The sequence below is a fragment of the Aspergillus steynii genome, assembly GCF_002849105.1.
Source record: "Aspergillus steynii IBT 23096 chromosome Unknown P170scaffold_2, whole genome shotgun sequence".
NCBI classification, from domain to species: Eukaryota; Fungi; Ascomycota; class Eurotiomycetes; order Eurotiales; family Aspergillaceae; genus Aspergillus; species Aspergillus steynii.
In genome coordinates this window covers 4,195,207-4,213,766 of record NW_020194399.1, presented here as the reverse complement: position 1 = coordinate 4,213,766, position 18,560 = coordinate 4,195,207, and the positions used below count along the sequence as shown (strand labels likewise).

General features: G+C 54.5%; 7 protein-coding genes across 7 annotated transcripts; 4 read left to right on the top strand and 3 right to left on the bottom strand.

Annotated features, from left to right (window-relative positions):
* P170DRAFT_114391 (uncharacterized protein) lies at positions 1-1,258 on the bottom strand. Its single transcript, XM_024842326.1, has 3 exons — positions 813-1,258; positions 462-736; positions 1-307 (listed from the first exon to the last, which is right to left on the bottom strand). The coding sequence occupies exons 1-3, from the start codon at positions 968-970 to the stop codon at positions 204-206; spliced, it is 537 nt and encodes a 178-aa protein (XP_024708166.1). The 5' UTR covers positions 971-1,258; the 3' UTR covers positions 1-203.
* Positions 1,259-2,050: 792 nt separating this feature from the next.
* Positions 2,051-3,598, bottom strand: P170DRAFT_434588 (arginase). Its single transcript, XM_024848747.1, has 3 exons — positions 3,250-3,598; positions 2,587-3,170; positions 2,051-2,452 (listed from the first exon to the last, which is right to left on the bottom strand). The coding sequence occupies exons 1-3, from the start codon at positions 3,334-3,336 to the stop codon at positions 2,149-2,151; spliced, it is 975 nt and encodes a 324-aa protein (XP_024708165.1). The 5' UTR covers positions 3,337-3,598; the 3' UTR covers positions 2,051-2,148.
* A 285-nt stretch (positions 3,599-3,883) lies between these two features.
* P170DRAFT_403474 (glutamyl-tRNA(Gln) amidotransferase subunit PET112) lies at positions 3,884-6,126 on the bottom strand. Its single transcript, XM_024846477.1, has 4 exons — positions 5,661-6,126; positions 5,513-5,589; positions 5,315-5,456; positions 3,884-5,251 (listed from the first exon to the last, which is right to left on the bottom strand). Exons 1-4 carry the CDS (start codon positions 5,995-5,997, stop codon positions 3,987-3,989), a joined length of 1,821 nt encoding a protein of 606 aa, XP_024708164.1. The 5' UTR covers positions 5,998-6,126; the 3' UTR covers positions 3,884-3,986.
* Positions 6,127-6,546: 420 nt separating this feature from the next.
* On the top strand, positions 6,547-7,238 carry P170DRAFT_114404 (uncharacterized protein). The gene has a single exon (XM_024842327.1). It carries the CDS (start codon positions 6,673-6,675, stop codon positions 7,063-7,065), a length of 393 nt encoding a protein of 130 aa, XP_024708163.1. The 5' UTR covers positions 6,547-6,672; the 3' UTR covers positions 7,066-7,238.
* A 172-nt stretch (positions 7,239-7,410) lies between these two features.
* On the top strand, positions 7,411-9,079 carry P170DRAFT_423674 (uncharacterized protein; the record flags this gene model as incomplete). The annotated part of the gene is made up of 3 exons (XM_024847519.1): positions 7,411-8,521; positions 8,588-8,972; positions 9,037-9,079. 3 exons carry the CDS (start codon positions 7,411-7,413, stop codon positions 9,077-9,079), a joined length of 1,539 nt encoding a protein of 512 aa, XP_024708162.1.
* A 4,525-nt stretch (positions 9,080-13,604) lies between these two features.
* Positions 13,605-17,244, top strand: P170DRAFT_403467 (uncharacterized protein). The gene is made up of 2 exons (XM_024846476.1): positions 13,605-13,780; positions 13,861-17,244. The coding sequence occupies exons 1-2, from the start codon at positions 13,691-13,693 to the stop codon at positions 17,188-17,190; spliced, it is 3,420 nt and encodes a 1,139-aa protein (XP_024708161.1). The 5' UTR covers positions 13,605-13,690; the 3' UTR covers positions 17,191-17,244.
* Positions 17,245-17,394: 150 nt separating this feature from the next.
* P170DRAFT_434581 (putative mitochondrial methylglutaconyl-CoA hydratase (Auh)) lies at positions 17,395-18,558 on the top strand. The gene is made up of 2 exons (XM_024848746.1): positions 17,395-17,812; positions 17,903-18,558. Exons 1-2 carry the CDS (start codon positions 17,472-17,474, stop codon positions 18,471-18,473), a joined length of 912 nt encoding a protein of 303 aa, XP_024708160.1. The 5' UTR covers positions 17,395-17,471; the 3' UTR covers positions 18,474-18,558.
* The last annotated feature ends 2 nt before the right edge of the window (positions 18,559-18,560 follow it).

The window sequence follows — 18,560 nt, the reverse complement described above, 5'->3', positions numbered from 1 at the left end:
ATATATATGAGAACAGGGAAAGGCCCCAACCACATGTTCATTATTAGTACATTGAATGCCTTGCGAAGGAAACAACTAATCAAACGCCATGCTTGCAAATCACACGTAAAATGGCAACATACCCTCGTAAATTCATCCAACATGAAAACAAGCGAGAAAGAATAGACAAAGTCACAAGAAGGATACGAAAGCCCCAACATTAATCAATGATAAACATCCCGGTTTACCTGCCACGACATGATCATCATCCACAGAAAGAAGATCGTGTTGACAAGCTCGAACGCAAATGCCGTCTTCCAGCAATTACCTGTCAATTCCGGTCAGTCTTGCCTCGGAGATATCTGCAGCTGCAGCTGCAGGTAATTATTCCATGGAGAGGATGCTTGCCGGTGCATCAAAATATCCCCCGACATAGAAGGGAACCCGCCAAGAAAGAAGACGGGGGAGAAGGGGGAGCATACATATGGTACTCTGCGTCAACCACGCCATGGTCTGTAGATTATTCCCCCCGAAGTGATTGTCATCCACGTAGATCTTGCAATTATCGTCGACATTGCCGACGACGCCGTACAATTGGAGCGAGGTCTCGATGAGGCCGGTCAACCAGAGCACGAAGAGGATGAAGCTGCCAACGATGATGATGCCGGGAAGGAGGAAGCGTTGCGCGGCGAGGATCAGGGTCAGGACGATAAAGAAGACGCCGAGGGCGCCGGAGACGACCATATATGGGAAGAGCCTTTTTTTTTGAGGTTCAGGTCAATATATTGACGGACGGGTGGGGGATTTCCACGGGTCAGAGGGGTGGAACGTACCATGGTATCCCGAGTTTTAGTTCGGACTGCACGACCATGAACCAGGAAAAGATGCCGAGACAGATGGCGGAAGCAGCGAGGACGATAATGATCCATATGTTGAGCTGGAGTTCGGGCCAGTGATAGCGTCTCCGACGATAGGCGGGTCGCACGGCCATGGTGGATGTGTATAGAGATCGTAGTTCGGGGACTTGTCGATAGATGGATGGACGGATGGAGATCGAGTGGCTATTCAAGCTGACTTATTGGGGACAGCATGAGAATTCGTAGGCTCCGATCCAGGATTATTGGCATATAGGGTTGGCGGGTCGAGGATTATATGGTATAGCGAAGTAGAGACCGCCGAAGATGATGCTGTCGGGCACGAGAAGCGTGCAAGGCGGAGAAGAGAATGGAAGAGAACAGCGCATCAGCGCCGCAATCCCCTGGAGACCTCCAGCCAGTGGGGAGAGATCGAGATCCCGTTGGGCTTCGACGGGAAGATCAATGAAGCGCCGGTGATTTGATTCTTGCGCGATGCTTTGATGCGTTGGTCGTCCTTGTTATGTCAGCGGGCCTATTCTTCCGCCGGAGTTTGTCCTGCAGGGATTCTAGTCTTGCAATCAATTCTTCACTGCCAAAACCCCCGACTCGAGACCCGGATTCCCGTCGCAAAGAATGCACGGAAGACAATTGCACCAGTGGGAAAGAATCAGACCGACCGGTCACCGTTCTCTGACCGATCAGAAGTCATAAATGAGGTGGCCGGCGCGAAATTGCGGTGGCGGGGAAGATCGACGGCTGCTAAAGCGACCGGTCGATGGCTTCCTAGACCCAGCCGGTCTTAGCCTGCATCTTGGGCGGATCAAACTTGGCTCTGCAGTTCCTTGCAATCATCTGATTGTGCTGTTCTTGTCTTGGAGGAGTCGGCCTTTAGGCTTTATACCTGATCGATCGAGCGCTAGAACTATATGCCGAAGAAGTGACGGTCAAGAAGACCGAGCGCTAGGTATGGAGTCAGGGACACACAGGACCAAGAGCGTTGAGCGACCCACTTCCAAGTGAAGAATGACCGCACAGATCTCTAGTTCCTAAAAGGAGGATTTGCGCGTTGGAAGCAACTGATGCAATGACATCACTAGGGAAGATTGTCTATATCAATGGCAATGCGCCCGACTACACCCTTGGGTACGAACACTGGGGCGTCAACGTCGATGACTGGCAACAGGTCCGATCGCCCCAAAGTGCAAAGAGGATGCTTTTAAATCATTCATTTCAATTCATATCCATGGGGAATATTACAGACATCAAACAAAAAAGAAACCGTCTAGCTATGTTCTATACATCCACGGCCACCTTACAGGAGGGTATCACCCAGAGCACTGCGGACCAACGAGCACCCGGTGCGGATGGTTTCCGACGCACCCACCGACTCGAGGCTGGGGTTGACCTCGACAAGGTCCATCGCCACCAAGTTGCCCGTCTCATGCACACACTCGCAAATGAAGTCGCCCTCGCGCAGGGTCAGTCCGCCACGCACCGGAGTGCCGGTGCTGGGCGCCCACTGGGGATCCAGCGCATCGACGTCAAACGACAGGTGGATCGGCGTGTCGTTACCGACGTGAGCCAGAGCCATCTCGACGACGCGGCCAATACCGTACCTGTGTCGCGGTTAGTAACTTTACTCTGCATGCATGCGTGTATGCATGCAACCCAGTCAACGGTCCAATGCATGTCGGGGTCATTCAATCCGAGAAGGTTATGAGGGCCGACAAAATGGGAAGGACAGTCTTACCGATCAACGTCGTGCATGCTGAATGCCTTGATCCCGTGCTCCCGGAGCAACTGCTTTTCGCCGCGATCCACGTCCCGCAGACCAATGTAGACCAGCTTGCGCGTGCTAATGATGTGCTCGTCCTTCAACCAGCCGAAGATGTCCTTCTGCTCCTCGCGGGCCAACCGAGTCAGGAAGGCCATGGGCATGCCGTGGATGTTCCCGCTGGGACTCATCTCGGGGACGTTAATGTCGGCATGGGCATCAACCCAGATCACGGCCATTTCGCGGCCCAATCGCTCGCGGACGGCCTTGGCGGTTCCGGAAATGGTACCGACGGCGATGGAGTGATCACCTCCCAGCGTCAGGACGAACTTGCCGTCCTTGGCATGCTCGTAGACCTGCGAGCTCAGAGTCTCGGTCACGGCACTCACGGCACGGGGCTTCTTCATGCCTCGGTGGTCGGGGTCGGAAGCGGGGATGTTCTTCTCGTAGTAGTGGACGGTTTGGTCGTAGTGAAGCTCGTAACCCAGATCGTCGCGCAGTTGATCGAGGAGACCGGCCTCAATGAGAGCCTGGGGGGCCGCTTCGACGCCGGATTGGCACTGGAATGCAGAGGTTCATTGGTGAGCCTTCAACCGAGCTTCAATTGAGAAATTGCTCGCAGGGGGATGAATAACGTACCTGGCCTCCATTGAAACCAACGGCCACCACGCCAAGGTGGCTGGGCTTAGAGAGAAAGCGCTGAGTGATCGTGGAGGGTTGAGTCATGGTGAAGAGAAAAGGGCGAGGGGGGGAGGTGGGGAGGAAGAGAAGGTGAAGAAAGAAGAGACGAAAAGAAGAGAAAAAGGTTCTAGAAGAGAACCCGAAGGGGACTAGCGAGAGATGCGATAAGATCCGCCGGTGGACCCGTTGGCTTCAAACACAAGGATTTGCTGGATGCGACGAACAACTGCGCCGGAAGAGAGAGAGATCGAGAGGGAAAAGGGCTCACGAAAGACGAGACTCCAGATCAAAGGCAGAGCGATACGATGGATCATGGAAGAAAGAAAGAAGAAAGAAAGAGCAGAGAAACCGGACTGCCAGGGCACCTTAAATGCCGGGCTGACCGTGGGTCCCTCCGTCCGCCTTCTCTTGGACGATCGCTAAGACCTGCTTTTAGGGATCGCGGGTTCCCCTAAGTACAGGTCGAGGAGAGACGCCCGCATAGCGTCGCCATTGCAACTCCACCCCCCGTTTTCCATTAGCAATCGTTTTCATTGGGAATGCTAATTGTCCGCTGGACTCACGATGATCTTATCGGACTAATTTCCGTCCTGGGTGGTTCTTTCGTGGGTATCATTCCTATGTGGTGTACCTTATCTATCTATCCTACACGGCCAACTTGGGTGACACTATCTATACATGGATCGGGGATTCCTTCACGCCCCCGGGCTGCCCCCCAGAATCAGCTCCCGCAGAATCGCATCGGCCTTGGGTGCTTCTACGCGACCTTTCTCTCCCGTGCGCATCATCTGTCCCACAAACCATCCCAGCTTTCCTAGTTGGTTCTTGCTGCGAATCTGCTCGACCATCTGAGGGTTCTGGTCAATCGCGGCTTCGGCTAGAGCCACGTACTCCTCCCGGGAAAGGGGTCGGAGGAGTAGATTCTCCTCCTCAAGGAGTTGGGGAACTGGCCGCGGGTCTCCGTCAAACACCATGGCTAGCACTTGCTTGGCTGTCGGGCCGGTGATCCGTTTGCGCTGCAGCTGGTCGATAATGTGGGCGAGAGTCTGCGTAGGAACGCGCTCCGAGTCCCAGGCCAGGTCCGCCTTGGTCAGCAGCCCCCCGAGCTCGTGAAGAACCCAGTTACCTGCTACGCGCCCTAGGGTTGCCCGGGTCTTGGGATCCTGATCCTGTTGCAGACCGTGCAAGATGTCTACCACATCCTGGTAGTATTCCAGTCGTGCTCCGTCCTCCAGCTCGATCAACGGTTTGGCATCCTCAATGGGGAGACCGTATGCGGGATCCGTCAACACTCCGATCAGCTCGTCCGAGGCCGCCGGCAACGTGTTCCTCAGCTCGGCCACGAGATCGTTGCCAATAAAGAGCGGCGGAATGTCGGGGTCAGGCATATATCGATAGTCCACCTCGCCTTCTTTGCCTCGGAGTTTCCGCGTCTCCGTGCTTCCAATCGTCCATCCGCGTGTCTCTCCTTCCACCACTCCTCCGCTCTCAAGGACGGCGATCTGCCGATTCTTTTCGGCGATGATTGCGTCCTCCACTGCCTTGAAACTGCTCAGGTTTTTGATCTCGGTGCGTTGACCGAGGCCGCCGATTCCTCCGTATTGATGGGTGCCTTCAATTTCCCCCCGCTGGCGGATGGACACGTTGACATCGGCTCGGAGACCCCCAAATTCCATACCCGTTGTCACGGCATTGCACGATTGGAGAATAGCCTGGATCTTTCGAACACACGCCGCAGCCGTGGCGGGTGTATGGATTTGGGGCATGGTGATAATCTCGATGAGCGGGTGGGAGACACGGTTGAAATCGAGTAGCTGCGTCGAGGGAGGGTATTCTTGGGATTTGGCCGTATCCTGTTCAAGCTGGACCTGCTTTATGCCAATGCGAACCTGGTCTCCATCTTCCGGCGCAATACCGTCGTGGCTGAAGAGGTCGACGTAGCCGGCTCGCGCAAAGGGTTCTGCCCAAGCGTTAGCCGACCGGTCCCATTAATCGCACGGGGACAGGTGGGATGGAACGGTACCATAGTATTGGGTGATCTGATAGCCAGCCGGCTGATCCTGGTAGAAATAATGTTTCCGGTCAAACCGACTAACCGTCTGGATATCACAGTTCAGCGCCAGGGCGGCGCGCAGGGCAGGAAGGAGAGTTGGGATTTGGAATTTCTAAAACAACTCAGCCTCGGGGGTCTTCTAGTCTCATGAGGGCATCATAGACGAACGGGTTGACTGCCCGGAAAGGCCAGATCAAAGAGAGCGACATTGGAATTGGGCAGGTCGGTGGATGACGTCGAGGCACCTGGTTCGCGATCATGGTCAGAGTCGGCCGGTTTACCACTTCCCCCCGCCCAAATAGTAGGATCCACATACTCGAGAACAGCTTGGACTTGGTATTCAATTGCGCGTGGATCTCAATCCCCACGGTCAATTCCCATTTTTGCCGGGATGCTTCCTCGCTCTCCCTCCTCTGGCGCTTGTGAGCCTTCAGGGCCTTGGCACCTTGTTTGAGCTGCTTTCGGAGGGGGATGCGGTCCTCGGGCTCCGTGGTGGATGTCTGTAGATGCCTAACTCGGGGAGATAGCGATAAAGAAGGTGAGATGGCATCCGAGGGGGGCAAACGTGGCCGAGAGATACAGGACTGGCGACTATGGGGACAAGCGAGAGAGCGGGCAGCTCTGGGGCATTGGCGTAGCCATGGTCGAAGCATGTGTGGAGGCGCGTGAGTGGTAGGAAGAGCTGGTCGTTGATTACAGAGGAGGGTGGGGGGTCGAGAGGAGAAGAACAAACAGCAAGAACTAGTGGCAGCAGGGGATGCAGGGAAAGAAGTTGTCGATTCCCTTTGATATCGTCAATCGCCTCAGGCCTCCCGAGTGCAAACGAGACAAAATCCATGATCGACGGTGACAATACCGTACGCGATTCTTTACGCTCACCGCATCGTCTTTTTCCCTCTACAATTAATTCTACGATTCTACAATTCTACTCCCATCGTCAACTTGCAATCGCCATCTTCTCTCGCGAGAATGAAAACCAGAAAGAGAGCTTAGGTCTCGAGACCTACCCGGCTGCACTAGACCATGTTTGTGTCTCTCCGTGTGCCCCCCTCTTCGCCCTACAATTGTCCTTATAGATTGCTCTCATCCCACCATCCCTCGCCGGGACAATCATCGCTCTCCACGCCTGCAGGATCGGCAGCGAGTCACCGCCAGCCAACGCATCAGCCGGTCATTTAGATCCCTCTGGAGATGGAACATTGCTGATGATATAATTCCTCACGGTTCCGAGGCAAGGGCCCACTGTGGATACATCTGTGTGCTGCATGCCATCCTTTCTTGCGATATATATATCCACGAACTCTTCCCCTCCATGGACGTCCCACTAGATGGTTTTCTCGTTCTCTCCTTCTTCACCCTCTCTTTTCCCTAGCCGTTCAGTGGATGGGCTGCAAGCGATAAGACCAGAACCAAGACCTTCAAACCACCCGACAGGCGGAATAGGACCGTCATCTGGTGATCGTCTGGTGATCTGTAGCCCTTGGCGCCGTCTACGCTCTCCAGCGACGAATGAGACTCGTCTGTTCTCGCCGGATCCCGCTTGTTCTTGTCGCATTATTGGGACTTGGTTTCAAATCGCCGTGAGCATTGGCGCCCTGTCTCAGCTTGTTTCCCCGTGTTTGGGGCTGAACGCATGGTTTGATTCTCCATTTTTGTTTTTTTTTTTTCCTGGGCCCATCGAGATCTCGATATTCATTCCCTGTTCGAGAACAGGGATCTAGGATCGGGGCGCTTGTCAGTATCAAATAGGAAAAAAGAAAGGGAGGGGCGAGAAAGAAGGAAATCAAATAAAACGACGGGGACTGATCGCATACCTTCTGTCCTACATTCCTTTGGTGCAACTGTTTGGCCGGCCCTCCCTTGATATGCCTCGATTGCTGGCCCCCCTCCAAACAACCCATTCCACACTGCCTTCAAACCATCTCTTTTTCACTCATTCATGTCTCGACTTTCCCCATGCTGGATGGGGAACGGCATAATAGCTAAAGATTCCCAGCGTTTTTCATAGTTCTGACGCAATACATCCATCACCCCCTTGATTCGCACCGGTCATATTCCCAATCAACATGCCGTTCTACTCGGGATCTAGTCGCTCTAAGAAGGCACGCAAAGACGGTTCCAACAGAACCTCAACAGCGTCCATGGTCTCAACGGCTTCGCATGCCACTTCAAAAGACTCTAGGTCCTCTGCGGAATCTTCCAAGAAAGATAGCTCGTCTACACAGTCCACGGCCCCAAAGCACGCTGTACCAGGTTCGACGGAGGCGCCAAACACGCAGGCCACCAAACCAAAACCGGCAGAAGCAGAAAGAAAAGCACCAAACGTATTTGAGTACCTTGAGGCTGATTCGGAATCGGATGCATCGTCATCGGAGGACGATGATGACAGTTTGCCGTCGTCGAAATCCTCCGTAGGGGCACCACCCCCTGCGCAACCGAAGGTTGCATATGCTGCACCTGCCGCGCGCCAGCCCAGCTCCACAAGCCAAGCAGCGAACGGCCGCAGTCGAACGTCCTCGATGAAGTCTAAAGCATCCATGGATTCCCGCACTTCCACAGGTCCCTATAATGTTTCACCTACTGCGGCGCCCCTACAGTTAGCCAGACACAACCCTGTCCGTCGAAAGTACTCCACAGACGGGTCTCACGGCTCAGGCCCTCTGCCTGACGGCTTGACTCACCCGGGTAGACGCAATCTCGATACGGTCACGTCGCCGGAGGCATACTATCCATCCCCAAACCCTGCTCCTTTCCAGCGGCCTCCGTTTCCGCCTTCTCCTCCTCGAAGCCCCGGGGAGGACCTTCACCGAGTTAGCCGGAGATCTAGGAGAAACACTAAGACTGCACACATACCGTCTGGCTATGGGCTTGTATCCTGGCAGTTGGATTCTTCCACCGAAGGAAAAGAAGCCTCCCTTCCCCCGCTCTATCGTCGATTTGAAAGTGTGAACCACCGTGTGCTGCTACACTTGCAGGATGAAATCGCACATCTAGAAGAAGAATTGCACATGCTGGACGAGTACGAAGAAATGCACCGTATTGCTGCGGCCGAACAAGAGGGGAGCAAGGTCTTACCGGCTTCGCGACGCATGGATGCCCAGGCGCAGGTGTACTCGTCCCTCCATTATCGAAGGGAAGAAGTGATGGGGGTTCTGGTCCATAAGACCCAGCAATACAGTAAGTGCTCCTGCCCTCTCGAAATTAAGAACATTCAACAAGAACATCATGTTGACTTGAAACAAGACACTGCCCTCAGCGCATACAGCAAAGTCTTACAAACCTTGCCCCGCGCCTCCGAAAAGGACACCGAGACATACCGTACATGGATGAAAGAGCACAATCCTATCGCAGCAGCTGAAACCCGTTTCCTTGACCACGCCCAGGACCTTATCTCTCTTGCACCACGCGCTATCTCCAGCCCCTCCAACTCGTCGGTCTATTCTGCCATTATCATTGCTTCCGCTGCCATCCTCCTCCCGCTACTATCGTTTGCTATGATCGCCGAATTCTCCGGTCGTCTCCTCGTCGTCGCCCTCGTGGGAGGCGCTGCGGCTGCCATTGCTTCCAACTATTCGACCGGCGCGGAACATTTGGTGGCATCTCAGGATGGCTGGAGATGTGCTACACTGTATGTCGACGCTTCCTTTTTTCATGTCTCTAATGTTTGAAACCGACTAATTGTCATTTCCCAGATACTTCGGTTTCATGACCGTAGCCGCGATGTTCATTCCTTGAATGATGAGACCTTTTATTTACAAACCACGGACCATTATCGATAATTCGACTTACGATTGACGATTCTTCTTCACGAGACCTATCTACCGGTATTGACATTTATTACTGCATTTTTCTTTTTCTTTCCTTTTTATTTTCTGTTCAGATTGCCTGCAAGCGACTCAGAAAGAAGGATGGGATAGACTGAAACAAAAGAGGCGTTCAGGAAGGACTAGTCCCACAGAAAAGACTAGACGAGGGAAAAACACGGGAGAACAAAAGGAAGATTTCTGAAGTTTTGACTGTCATTTGCTTTTGGAGTTCGATTTACCGTCGATTCTGGAATTGGAATTGGAAATTGTGTACTGTATCACGAAGGCCTTATGTATACTATGCTTGACTTGGGATCATTTTTATATTCAATTGATGATTTTGAACTCAACCTTTTTGGTTCTTGGTTCCTTAAATTCTCAAAATTAGGCAGATAATGGTACCTGACATAGCGCGAACCATGGTAGAAGGTATTGAACTAGTAAAGGATACATTGTAGGTTGTCAACTAGAAGGATACACGGACTAAACTAATACAGGAAAAAGCAGGAGACTTCAACGTCGCAACAAACGCGCATCTCAACGCCGATTGAATAGCAAAAGAACGAAAAAGCAAAGAAAAGAAGGGATCCAATCGAGAGACCCTCTCCCACTCACCAACCCAGATAAATATAATAAACCAGACCCGTCCGGAATTCTTCAAAATCCGCGCCATTCGCTGAACAATTCACCCACCGAGTAGTGTAGTTAAGAAAACAGATATTAAGAGGAACAGAGGAAGAAAGGAGAAAAGGGAGGGAGAGAGGAAAAAAAGGGAATAAAAAGATCTTGGTTCAAGAAATCAAGGACGATCAAAAGAGATAAGTTTCCCAGAGTACACCAACGAACGGATCAAAGGAGGAAGGACTGTGAAACTCATCAAGGAGATACCCTCCTTCTCTCGAATCAAATCTAGTAGTAAACCATGGCCCTCGAAGGTTGAGGGGAAGAATTGAAAAAGGGGATAAGACAAAGACACTGAAGCAAGTGGTAAGACAAACAAATAAAGTTGTGATCATAAAATGTTAAACCCATTAACCAACCCTTCCCTTTTTTGCTGTTCTAGAAAAGAGGCAAGACGTATAGAAGTATTTTGGAGAGGAAAAGAAAGCACAGAGAAATCAGGGGGGAAGGAAAGCAAGTCAAGTTCCAATGCACTATAATTCATCTGCTCATGAAGCTACCGGGGTACCGTTTTGCTTGCCCCCTGGCGTTACGCTCCGATCTTGAGAGCTACCTTGTTCAGCGGGAGGCTGCGGTGTGGATGGGCTCTGTCGAGTTTGATGAGAAGCAAGCTGGACTTTATTGCGATCCATCAGCGCCGCCTGCTCGGCGGCGCTTCGAGCATACGTCATGGCGGCAGCCGAGTTGGAGTAGCTACCAGAGGGTGGCGGCGCCTGGTTGGAGGGGTAATTCCCGTATGGAGGAGGTTGTGGTGGTTGTTGCTGCTGCTGTTGTTGAGAAGCGTATCGTTGAGGATTTTGCGAGTTGGGACCGGGCGTCATGTAGGGTGTCCGTGGTGCTGCATATGTGGGCTGTCTTTGAGGAGAGGCACTGCGTCCTGCGCCATAAGGGACATTGTATGCTGCCGGTTGTCCGGGTTGTCCTGGCCGTGGGGTGTAGGGCTGCTGCGGAGAAGCTTGAGCAGGCATGCCGTGTTGTGCCGGGTAAGGGGCATAGCCATTTTGCGCAGGTCGTTGGAATTGGGGGCCAGCATTACCCTGGCTATATTGAGGCGTAGGCTGAGAATACCCGGGAAGGTAGCCGGGGCGTTGCGACGGCGTCGCTGGGGGACGAGCCCCCGCGTAATGCTGCTGTTGGGGCCCAGGAGTGTATGGCGCCGACGTCGAGGGCTGTCGTCCAGCGTAGTACGGCTGTGGGGTCTGGAAACCACCCGGTGGCTGCTGAACCCGAGCGTTATTGGTATATGCGCGCTGATTATACCCGGGGTAGTTGGAGGAGCGCGACGGTGTGGACATTCGGTTTGCACCTCCTGCCATCGGGGCCATGGCTGCAGATCGCTCTTGCTGGATGGTGAACTCATCTTTCTCCATGGTGCCGTGGTAGTCCGGGTTCTCAATCACAATCTTTTGGCTGATATTCAGCTCATCCAGCTGGTCTCCATTCAGCTTGGCGACCGCGTGTGGGGGGAGGGTCGCAACAAGTGCCGCTAGGCTTGACTTCAAAGTCTCGTATACGCATTGCTCTGTTGCAGAAGGCACATCAGGGGCATCCATATCGATATCGGTCTCTTTCTCGTCGGCACCCTGGCTCCACGGGGTCTCAAGGTTGCGAATTCTTTGATACGAGCTCAGGGTCTCCAGGAGATCGGAGATATCTCGCAACACATCTTCCGAGTCCTGCGGCTCTTGACCATCGTTTCCTTCCCCCTTGTCTCCTTCATTCTCGTCGGTCTCTTTGTTCTTTGGGGCATCGGTGTGGGAAATACTGTCCGCAAAGTCTTCTGGGTTGAATGTTTTGACCATCTCCTCCAGAGTACTCTCATCGAGCTCGCCGATATTTCCCGGTCGTTCCGATACCGTTTCCTCGTGTTTCTCTTGATCTGGTACAGAAAGCAGCATGTGCAGGCGTTTCGCCCCTCGCTTCTTCCACCACACCAAGTCTTTGGAGTCGGCCTGGACAACGGCTCCCGAGCTGTCGAAAGATGGGGCAAACGAGGAGTATACCCCCTGCCAGACCGACGCGTCGTCATCTGCCCACATGGCTGGATCCTCATGGAATTTCTCGTCAACATGATGTTGAGACGACTGCTTCTGCCGACGATTCCAGTATGACGGAGAAGAGGTGACGCCGCCATACTGGAGCCACTGGCCGGAAGGAAGGGGCGCAAGACAGTAGTTATTACGATCGCCAAGGAAAGATTTGAAGTTGGTGACTGCCTCAAATGGGTCGATCCAGCTACCGAACGCCCCTCGAGATGACGATCTGGCACGGCGGGGCGGTTCCAACTGAGGCAGGGTTGTTCGAGGAGCGAAGATCTCGCCAAATGTCCTCGTGGGCTCCTTGGGCTTGGCCTCAAGATTGTGAGGTGCGACCTTGGTGATGGTTATCCCATTCGGCAGACCCTCCTCAGACAGCGGCGCCTGAACCTCGACAAACTTCTCGGCCTGCGGGTCATCCGAAGGCAACGGAACCTTGACGGACTTTTGCAGGCTCGAGTATAGCTGTTTGGGGTTAGATGGGTTGCCGAACAAGGTTAATGCCAAACTGTCGCTACGCGTTTCCACATTGGACGGGGCAGTTTTCGTCGGCGCCTCCGCATCATCCTCCGATGCCTCAGTCTTGATGTTGGCCGGGGTCGTTTGTGCCTGACGAACAAGACTGTTCAAATGCTTTTTGAAAGCAGCGATGCGATTGACCGTTTCAGTCAAGGGTGTTCCGTCCGACGGGGTCGCGCTGGCCTGAGCTTTGTTCCTTTCAATCACGGCAGCCGACGCCCTCTCGATGTCGCTCAAGAATTCCGAGAGCGTACCGTAGCGATCCGAAGCCACGCGTGCTTGTATGCTGGCGCCTTCATCCTTGTCACCCGATACTTTGGCGCGTTTCGAACGAGGTTTGGACGGCGATGTCGACAACGGACACGATAACAGGTGAAGCTCGCCGTCAGTTCTAGCGCGGGTCAGCAATCAAATGCGCGACAGATGGGGCCGATAGGGAGCGCCCACTTGCTCAGTATGTCGACGAGGTTTCGAAGGGTTTCCTGCAGCTTGACCTTTTCCTGGGACGCTTTCGACGCCGAGTTGCTGGCGTCCTGGGCGGCCTTGTCATCATGACTCGAAACGCGCTTTCGCTTGCCCGGCGTGGCTAACGCAGGCGGATCAGGTGTGGAAGTATGCAGGTCGCCATTTGTGGCCGACATGGACGCCGTGCCTCCTCCTTCGTCTGCGCTCATGACTCCGGAGTCGCGCCGTTCCTGCAGTACTTCGTGGATCCGAGAACAAAGGATGGGTTGTCCCAGTCGAGCAAGGGTTTTTTTGCACTCGAGATTTCACGTGGATCTAGCCCAGGGGTCGAGGGCCTTGAGATTAATTTGTAAATATAAAATTTACCTCCAAAGGGGGTAGGGAGATGGCCAGGAAAGAAAAGAGGATATCGCAACAAGACTCGCCGAAGCGGTTGCGCCAATGGCTAGGAGGGTCAGTTTGACGGGCGCGCAGCCAGGGAGAGAAAGAGGGCAGAAAGGCGACACCACAATGGCAAATTGGCGACGAGGACGGCACTCGATCAGGCCGAGGCAGTCGAGGGCGAGCCAGACAGTAAACAGAGCCGGGGAGAAAATGCGGACGAGACGGCGGATCGGATGGCAGGCGGGAGAAGGCAAAGAGGGAGATCTTCTGCGCGCCCACAACCGCATCTCGTGACGCCGGTCACGTGAGCAGGCCCTTTTTCGTGCCGGCGAGTCCATCCCAAGTACAACTCGCGCTTTTGGATTTCTCCTCCTCTCTTCTCCTCCCTCCTGGCCATCCTGCCTTTGGCACGCCCTTCCTCCTTGCACAGGCCCCTCCCTCCATCTCCTTCATGGATGTCATCGGCATTCAGCCATGCGCCGAGCCGCTCGAGGGTTTCCTCTCTGAGAGCGGCGCACATGTTCAGTAGTCGTTCATGGCCAAAGGTTCGTGCTCGCCATTCGTCAGACGAGTCTGGATGCTCCGTCCTTCGGCATAGACTGACCGATTACCTCTGTCTCTGCAGGAATGCTTTTCCAGTAGCCTCTTCCGCCAGCAGGACGCGACTCCGCGCTCAAACCGCCTCCCCAATGCTTCTCCGTCTTTAATCCCGTCCCGATCGATCAATTCGACTCCGTGCAGACCTGTGTCGATTCAAAAGGAACATCCGAGTGAGCTGGATCAGAATGGGCAGCTTGCGACCTGTGAATATTGGTGTGGCCTGCGGCTACAGACTATCCTAAGCCGATCCTACAACCCACCGGGCCCAACCGACAAGCGGCGGCAGCGCACGGAATTCAGCTCCAATCTAGCGTCTTTCAAATTATTCGCATCGCATTCAGCGGTCCCGGAACCGTCTCCTCATCCCCGCGGACTTTCACCCCTGTCGCTTGGTAGCAAATCGGTGCCGGAAAGCGATGCGGAAAGAAAACGACCACAGGAGAGGCCCAGCACGGGCCGAAGCAATCCTCGCAGAAGCTCCAAGTTGGATTCTTCAACGATCAGGCCGACTCCCACCGAGTTTATGATGGATACACTGCAAAACGTTTTCGATTACTCCGACAACGACGGCAGCGCGAATTGGGCGCTGGCAGCCAGAAACCCCAACGATCCTCTCATGACACCCTTAACCAAGTCGCAAAGGATCTCCTATAAAATCCACCACAGGCATTCGCTTCAGGGAGCTCTTGCTGAATACATGTATGATGTGGAGCGTCGTATGGGCTCCGAGAATAGGCCCGGAGAGCTTAAGATCAAGAGCCCTCCCGAAGAGAAATCAGACGTCGACGCTGGGATCCATAGGTTCAGGCGCAGAAAACTTGAGAAGTATCTCCTTCGACGAGGATACCGCACCGCGGATCTGACAGTGTGGACCTGGGTGCTTTCGGCCGGCACACCTTACCAGGCTGCTCTCCGAATCTTAGCGATTGAGGATAAGAACAGGTTGAGGAATGGCTCTTGTTTCCGCACAATCCCACCGTTCATCCCCTTGTTTCTGTTACGGCAGAACCTCGATTTGGATACATATCGCCTTCTTCTGCTGTACTCTCTCAGCCTAATTAGCGGCCAGCCGTTACCGAGACCAAGAGCATATGCGAGAGCCATGTCCGAAGACGTGTGGCTCGAAAACGTCCGGACTGAAGACGCAGCACCCCTTATTAATCCCAATATGTGTATCACATTCGTCGTTCGACTGCTTCATCATGCGCGTCATTTGCTGCCGCAGGCTCAGGTTCCCATCGTGCGCGCGCTCGCAACGTACTTGACCCTCCTAAAATCAGACAAGGCACACGGCGTGTCTCGCGCGACAGCACCGAACATGAAGTTTATGACCGCCAAATTCAATCTGGTGCTTCGGCTACTCGCACTTCGCTGCCGACAAGGATCATTTCGATCCGTTTCGATACAGCAAGAAGCACAGTTCACACTTCTCCGAGCGATGGCGAGCAACCACCCGGTCATGCCTGTGACCCGGCAGAGCTACCAAGCTATCGCTGCCGTTCAACTCGCACACAAAAAGACATCGGCAGAACGGCAATTTGCCGAATTGAAGGCGCCTTCATGGCCGCCCTGGAAAGAAGAGAAGTCCGGCATCGACTCCCAGCGCGGATCTGAAGGTATGAGTAGTCGAGCAATGCGGGTGATGTCCCAAATGAAGGAGGCCGGATATAGCCATACTCGCTGGGAAGAGGTTGCCGGGATCTATGCCGGCTGGGATACTGACAAAAGCCCAACCATTCAGACTCGGACTTCAGCACCCCCGCCCCGGCATCTGCGCAATCCGGTAGGGAGTCCCTCCAGCGCGGCAATCTGGGAGGCCCGTCTGCGTTCAACCAGAACCGTGCGGGAAGCCTGGGCATGCTTCCTCTCGTACCAAGATCAAGGCCTGCCGCCGCAGGATAGAGTCTACGGTGCGATGGTCGACAAGTTGATCCACGGCGACAAGTCAGAGAAGAATGACTTTGGTCATTCAAGCCATGCGCTGCCGGGCGATGGATTGGAAGTTTTCCCGGAGCCTTCTTCCGCCCGAGATTTAATATACGTACATACGGAGCCACCTACCTTGGGGGAGTTTCTTCATCAGATGCTGTCTCAGGGCATTCGGCCGCGCAGCAAAATGCTGGCTTCACTTCTTCCTTCGGCCCCGAATATTCGGTGCGGTCTGGATTATCTTTCCTGCAGCCGTCTCTCCAACGAGCAGGTCATGGCTTTGTGTACTACCTGGGGTAGCGAGATCGCCTACCGGGAACGGAGTGGGAGGGTTTTGAACGAGATCTCCGACTACCTGTTCACTGCCTTCATATCCCTCTTATGCAAGTTTCCGACGCCTAAGGATCTTTTGATTCGACATACTACGCGTGTCATGGACGCCTTTCCCTTAATCATGGGTGGTCGGTCCAGGGCTCCCCTGAAGCCTGCGACGCTTTTCTCTTACACGCCGGGCAGTTCCACTAACCTCCAACATGCACTGAATTTGCTGATGGTGCGGAAGTCCAAGCCCCCCGAGGCGTGGGTTCATGCCTTCTCGGCTATTAGTAGGAGCCGTATCCCTCATCGTAACCGCGTGGTCAGCAAAAACACGCAAATTGTTTTCACGTGGTACGAGAGCCTGGAACTGCTTGGCCGCATGAAAAAGCACCGCATTGAAGTGCGGCCCGAGGCATTCCGACTCCTTTGCAACAGTTTCTCCAAATTCATGATGGCCGAGAAAGCGCAGCCGGGCGCCATCGAGGAGGGCATGCAGGTCGTGACGGAAGCGGCAGGGCACGGCGCATTGAAACACGTTGATGCTGACCATCTGTCATGCGAGGACATGACTGCGAGCGGTCTTCATATCCTCCGGAGCCAATTTGACCGGATGGTTACCCAGGGGTCCATGACACAGCCGGTGTTTGCGACGAGCAGCACACCTGGATCCGACTCATTGCCTCGCCTATCATATATCCCCTCTCCGGCCATCTTCCATGCACTTGTGCGATCGCTTGGGTTTGCCGAAGATTATGACGGGTTATGCACGCTCCTTCGATGGATGAGCCGATACGCATCGAACATCCAGGAAACAGCCGAAGAGTACCAGAATGGCGCGAGAATGTTGCGGACCGTCGTGGTGGCAGCCAGTGCGTTCCTCGAGGGACATCTAGGCACACGGTCGCGGCAGCAGCTCAGTCGGACGCACGAGGCGACCGAAAAAACCGCGCTGGCAGACGAGGTGGAGGAAAGACCAGCTGTGGATTCGATGTTGGAAGCGGCGTATGACACGGTGACGGCATCGGAGCTGCTGGGACCCTGGCCGACCGGGGAAGAAGTGCAAGAGTATTGCCAGACTCACTGGCAGGAGCAACGGGTGCTGGACTAGATTTTGCATGCCTGTATATATTATACCCATCTATTAGACATCGACATAGACATCGACATAGACATCGACATAGACATCGACATAGACATCGACATAGACAGAGACAGAAGGACGAGCGCTTATCCGCGGGCAGTTCATTCCCCGCACGAACCCGCCCAAGCTTTCCCCACAGCTTCAGTCGTTCATTCTCTCCTTTCTTCATCAGCTGTTCTTCTTCCACCTTTCACTCTCCTCCACCTCCCATCACCTGCTCCTCTTCACCATCTCACGTCACCTCCAAAATGCCCCCACGACTCGCCCTCCCATCCCTTCGCCCTCCCGTCGTTTCCGTTCGCCTCACAATTGCAAGATACTCCAGCACCGCCCCCGATGACGCCGTGATCAAGACCCATCAGATCCCCGCGCCCGGATCGGGGAACATTCGCGTCTTGCTGCTGAACCGACCCAAGGCGAGAAACGCCCTGTCGAGAAGCCTCCTGGACAGTCTCGCCAAACACGTGCAATCCATCGCCGCCGAAGGGGGTGTCGGTCCCACACGAGCCCTGGTCATCGCCAGCAATGCCGACGCGGCGTTTTGTGCGGGCGCCGATTTGAAGGAGCGGGTGGACATGACCAAACAAGAGTACGTTTGCCGAGATCCAGTTGTCTGTTCTTGAATTGTAGTGTTGTGTACATATCTGATGATTATTTTTTTTTTTTACCCGATTTCCAGGACCAACGAATTTTTGTCGAAGCTACGCGGCACATTCCGTGACCTCGCCGGCCTTCCCATCCCCACGATTTCCGGCATCTCGTCGACGGCGCTCGGAGGCGGCTTGGAGCTGGCACTATGCACGCACCTGCGCGTCTTCGGCTCGACCAGCGTCGTCGGACTGCCAGAGACGCGACTGGCCATCATTCCCGGGGCCGGGGGCACGTACCGCCTGCCCGGCGTGATCGGGGTGAACCGCGCCCGGGATATGATTCTCACGGGGCGCCGCGTGTCGGGCGCGGAATCCTACTTCATCGGGCTCTGCGACCGGCTGGTGGAGATCCTGCCGGAGGAGGAGCAGAAGGAGGGCGCGGCGCGCGAGAAGGTGCTACGGGAGAGCATCAAGCTGGCCATGGACATCTGCGAGGGCGGGCCCGTCGCCATCAAGCAGGCGCTGCAGGCCGTCGACGGCTACCAGCGCGGCGAGGCGGCGGAGAACGAGGCCTACGCCGGGGTGATGGAGACGGAAGATCGCTACGAGGCTCTGCGGGCGTTTGCGGAAAAGAGGAAGCCTGCCTTCCGGGGACGATAAACGCGCGTTGTGTATACTAAGATTGTATCATCCATGTTGGTTGTCGATCTCGTTCCAATTATAGTATGCTCCAAGGGAGTCAGGGGA